Here is a 4756-nt window from a genome sequence, read left to right as displayed (position 1 = left end):
AACTGGAAGCTTCCCAGCATCATACGCAGCAGTGACAGGAACTCTTTGTCCTCATAGTCAAAGCGGTCCCCAAAGACAATGGAGCTGATGACGTTGGACACTGTCCGGCTCAGGAAGAAGGTGGGATCGATGAAGGCACCTGGGAAATGGGATAGGGTTGAGGAGAGACAGGGATCTGGGGGAGCGTCCACTGGGCAGTCTGACGCCAACCTGAGAACTGGAGAAAGGGACCACAGTGATGAGCCAGGCTCCCAGCATAAGACCCCAGAGCCAGGAGCCTGGACGCCTTCCCCCAGTCCAGTCAGTCCCCTTCCAGGGGACTTCCAGAAAGCACACACATCTGCATGGATGCTCGCCTCCTGCTCCCTCAGTCTCCCGGGCTCACAGCTCACCCTGTGTGCCCCGCAAGGTCTCGATGAGGAAGCCCGCCTCCTCCTGGATGCGCTCCTCGATGCCGCGCTTGCCCACACCGAAGTCCCGCAGTGTGGTGATGGAGAAGCGCCGGAGCTGCTTGGCACGCTCGCCATTGCTGAATGTCACACCTGGGGAGGGAGCGTAGGGTGAGGGTGAGGGGTGGGTGCAGAGGTTGAGGGAGGTGAGCAGAGATCAGGAGTGGGGGATGGATAGGTTGGGAGGAGGCAGGGAGATACAACTCAGAGTCAGAGAAATATTGAAAGAGATAGACTGAGTTGGAAGAAAACAATCAGGAGAGAGACAAGGACGTGGACATGGACTGACTACAGTTCTGAGGCAGAAATCGCAGGAGCTCCTCACAGATACACAGAAAGAAGAGGCATAGGTGAGACAGAACAGGGACGTGGGGCCAAAAAGCAGGTGAAGTAGAGACACAGACATCCTGGATCAAGTTAGAGACCAGGGAGAGGGGACAATAACCAGGGACAGGGACACTGGCGGGCAGGGGGAGAGCTCGGCCACAGCCTTAGGTGGGAGGGTGAGTCAGGAGAAGAACAGTGGGGAAACTGAGGCCATCGAGTATTCCTGACCACATGCCCCCATCCAGAGCCTCTTACCATAGCCTTTGAAGATTTAGTCGAAGGTTGCCTGCTCTCCTCGCCCTCTGAATTCCTCAGCCTGGTCCAACAGCGCCTCCTTCACGGCCTCATGTCCACACAGCACCACGATGTGCCGCGGCCCCAGGTTGATCGTGAACACAGGGCCATAGTGCTTGCTGATCTGACCGAAGTGGCAGTGCTTAGAGGGAGCAGCCCCACTGGGAACTGGCCCCGAGCCCAGACCTCACGCACTGCATGCATCTCCCCCAGGGTCTGACACTCAAGGGGCCGGACATCCCAGGGTCGGCTCTTTCCTGCCTAGGACTCTGCTGCCCCACCAGCAAAACTCCACTTTCCTAAGACTCCCATCCAACCTTGCCCACCCCCTGCCACAATGTCCCAGCTCAATTAGGCTGCCCCCCACCCCCACCCCCATCCACCATCCCCTGTCTCATGACACCTTCATGAAGGAATCCGGTAGCTGCTGTGTGTCCAGCTGCAGGTAGTTTCCGATGAGGGGCAATGGCGTGGGTCCCGGAGGGAGTTTTCCCCAGAGCTTCCTCTGCCTCCAGGCAGACATCAAGGCCATCACTGTGAGACAAGTGAACAAAGCCACCAGAAGGAGCCCTGAGGCCACCATGGTGGCACTGGGAGTGACCATTAGATGGCTGGGGTGGCTGGCCTTTATACCACCTGGGAGAGAAGGTGGACTTTGGTCCTGTTTGTTCATTGTGCCATTTCACTTCCCAGCTATAGTGCCTCCCCCACCGCCTCCTGCCCCCAGGCTCATGGCTGAGCTTGGGGCAAGCGAGCGAGGCAGGAAGAGGGGACCCCAGGGAGATTAACAGGGAAGGGGTCCCAAGGCAGAGTATTGTTGCCCCTCAGAAGGGGCCACCCCAGGGCTGCAGACTTGGGTAAAGCAGTAGACAAATGATGAACCTCAGGATTTTGGAATATTTGGTTTCAGATTCGAGAGCTTTGGATTTGAGGTCAGAGTGAGAAGTGCCCCAAAAGTTATGGGCTAGGGCATCTTGGGAGAAAAGAATCCAAGATCTGGGTTTGAGGGTGTTACAGTGAGATGGCATGTGTGAATGAAGATTTGAGGTTTCTTGCTGAGGAGGGATGTAAGATGAAAGGAAAGGTCTCTCTCAGGGGGGAGATTCCAGGGACTGAATTTGAGGGTCTTGGGGTGACCCCTGGCTGTGATGGGGGTTCCCGGGAGAAGTATACAGGAATCCAGAGGGGTCTAGAGCAAGCACATGCCCCAGGCTTTCACCTGCCTTTGCTTTGAACACGGTGTCACTTCTGTTGCCCAGAATCCTCACTGGGACCTCAGAGCAAGGTCAGGATCAATGTCATGGCCTGTCTGTGGGTGGGAAAGGGGTAAAAGTCCGGAGCCACATTCAAGTAGAACTTTCTTTTGGAAAGAAGAGTAACTCGTAGTCTCAGTGGCAGAGGGAATGGGCAGGACTTGCAGATAAGTAACGACATCCGCCAATGTGGTGTCAAAAAGTCCCAACTGTCCGAAGGGGTGGAATTTACAGAGAATCGCCCCTGTCCTACTCGGGTCCCTGGGGGAGCTCACTAGGTTCATCATTTCCATGGTTGTTGTTAGTAGTAGCAATACTGATGTTTCCCACTTCGTAAGTGAGAATGCTGAAGACAGAAAACAGAAGGTGGGCAGGGGCTCCTGCGTCTCCTGCTCTGTATGCTTACTCCTCCATTCTGGGGCTAGGTTTCCCCACCAGTGGAAAGGGAGCACTTGAGAAGAGAAGGTGGGCTGGGAGAGTGTGCCAGGTCCCTTGGCGGTGATTGGGCATTGGGCAGGGCTACCGTCAGCAAGCAAAGGGAATGACAGCAGGAGAGGTTTGGGAAAACTCCTGAGTTGGGAGAGAGCCAGGCCCCGGATGCTGAAAGTGGGCATGAGGACAGATGGTGGCCCTGCTGTCCTTCCCTCGGTGACCCTCTTCCCTAACAAGAGGGTACTCCCCTTTGGTGAGCACTCACGGTGAAGGGGCAGTGTGCGGATTGTGATCTCATGGAATCCTTCTAGCAGTAGGGCTCGTTCATAGCCTCCTCATTTTGCTGTTAAGCCGCCTGCTAGAAGCCGCACCGGAAGGAGGTAGGGAGCTGGGATTTGAAGTCTGTCCATTCCTTCCTCCGCTGACTGGCCTAGCCCACCTTGAGGGCCAAGTGCAGACCAAGTTTAACAATGAGTGCTGCGGAGATTGGCATCAACATTGGATGCAGAGATACAGTGGTGGGTTCTGTTTTCAATCTTAGACACCAGGATTGAAAACAGGTTGGCACCGAACTTGATATCAGGAGATCATTAACAAAGCCATGTCTGCTGCCAGGAGAGTCTGAGAGTAGGTCCAGGTGGCCATCTGGGCTGGCTTCGGGGGGCAGTAGGGTGGCACCATGCGGCTCTGGGGTTGGTCCTGGCGAACTCTGACATGAGCACCATATGGGTGCTGGATTGGTCTGTGGGCCTGAATTGGCCCCGATGGGCACCAGGCAGCATCTGATAGTTGAACCCGCTGCTCAGACGCCAGCCCTAACCTTAGAGGAGTGCAGGTGCGTGAGGTTGGCACTCTCAGGACTGGCATGTTGCCACTGAACCATAGTCCTGTGGGGGAGGGAACAAGGGGCAGAGAACAAAGTAGAAAGAGGGATGTTGTTTGTTGAGCTATGCTTTTCTTGTTGGTTTGTTTTATTGTATGTTTGTGTGCTTTGGCAGAGAATGTTTCTTAGTTTTAATGAAGGGAGAAATGTCGGAGTATTAGTACAGGTTTGGCAGGTATCAGTTTCCCTAAAGCAGACCAAGCCTGTATCAACAATTAAGAGCACAATTAAGACCTGGACTGGAATGCTTTATCCCTTCTTTGCTGTGGGAACTTGAACAGGCCACCTCACTTCTCTGTGTCTCATGATGCCAAAAACAGGACATGCCCCTTAGCCATTTTCGGAGGAGTCATGGCTGATGGGTGTGAAGTATGTGGCAGTAGTGCCAACAAATGGTAGCTGTTCCTATTACTCCACAGGATGAAGGACAGGAGCAAGGGGTTCTTTAAACCCCCTTCTGGATTTGATCTTTTCTGGTGTAAAGTTCTGAATACTTTTCCTTGGGAAAAGAGGAAGGGAGAGAAAGCCTTGCCGGAAACTCCCTGCCCTTCCTTCCTTGGCACAGCTGAGCCTTTCCCTCTGGGGCTGATAATGGGATATTGACCTTGGACGTGGCTTCCTGGAGGGACGACGGAGCATGTGATGCCTGGAGATGGTGGGTCAAGGTAGACCCTAAGGTTGTTCGGGGGCGGGGGGCACGTGGCCCCTGCACAGCCCCTTGCCCATCTCTCTCTCTGTCTCTCCCCTTGTGTCTGACTGTCTTGCTCTTTCTCTTCCCTGCAGGTCAGCTGCCCTTCAACCCTCTTGAGTGCTTCTGGCTGTTTCTGTTCGTACCAATGAGTCCAGCAGGTGCTCCTAGATGCCTCGGTCATGTTACTTCCTATTTATCCATCTGTATACGTGTGTCATTCCGGTCGTGTGCTGGGGGTGTCTGCCCGTCTGTGTGCATGTATGTAGTGGGTCCATGCTGATGTATGTATTTGTGCACACGCCTGTGTTTGTGAAGTGTGTATTTGTGCATACGTGGGTATCCACACCTGTTTCTGCCCAAAAATGCACATCTGTGTGAAAGTGTGGCAAGGTGTGTGTGGGCCAGTGTGCCTCTGTCTGTCTGGGGG

The 4756-nt window shown here is 54.4% G+C and overlaps 1 protein-coding gene across 1 annotated transcript in view; it reads right to left on the bottom strand.

Moving 5' to 3' along the window:
- The window catches only part of LOC120241873 (cytochrome P450 2A13-like), a 6969-nt gene extending 5316 nt beyond the window's left edge, over window positions 1-1653 (bottom strand). Inside the window, 4 exon segments of the mRNA XM_039247257.1 lie at window positions 4-139; window positions 393-542; window positions 1032-1194; window positions 1474-1653. Coding sequence (XP_039103188.1) covers window positions 4-139; window positions 393-542; window positions 1032-1194; window positions 1474-1653 — 629 coding nt within the window.
- Window positions 1654-4756: the final 3103 nt, after the last annotated feature.

Source organism: Hyaena hyaena, unplaced genomic scaffold, assembly GCF_003009895.1.
Source record: "Hyaena hyaena isolate Hyena2069 unplaced genomic scaffold, ASM300989v1 scaffold_9, whole genome shotgun sequence".
NCBI lineage: Eukaryota > Metazoa > Chordata > Mammalia > Carnivora > Hyaenidae > Hyaena > Hyaena hyaena.
The sequence above is the reverse complement of the archived record's forward strand: the minus strand, read 5'-3'. Positions and strand labels throughout refer to the sequence as shown.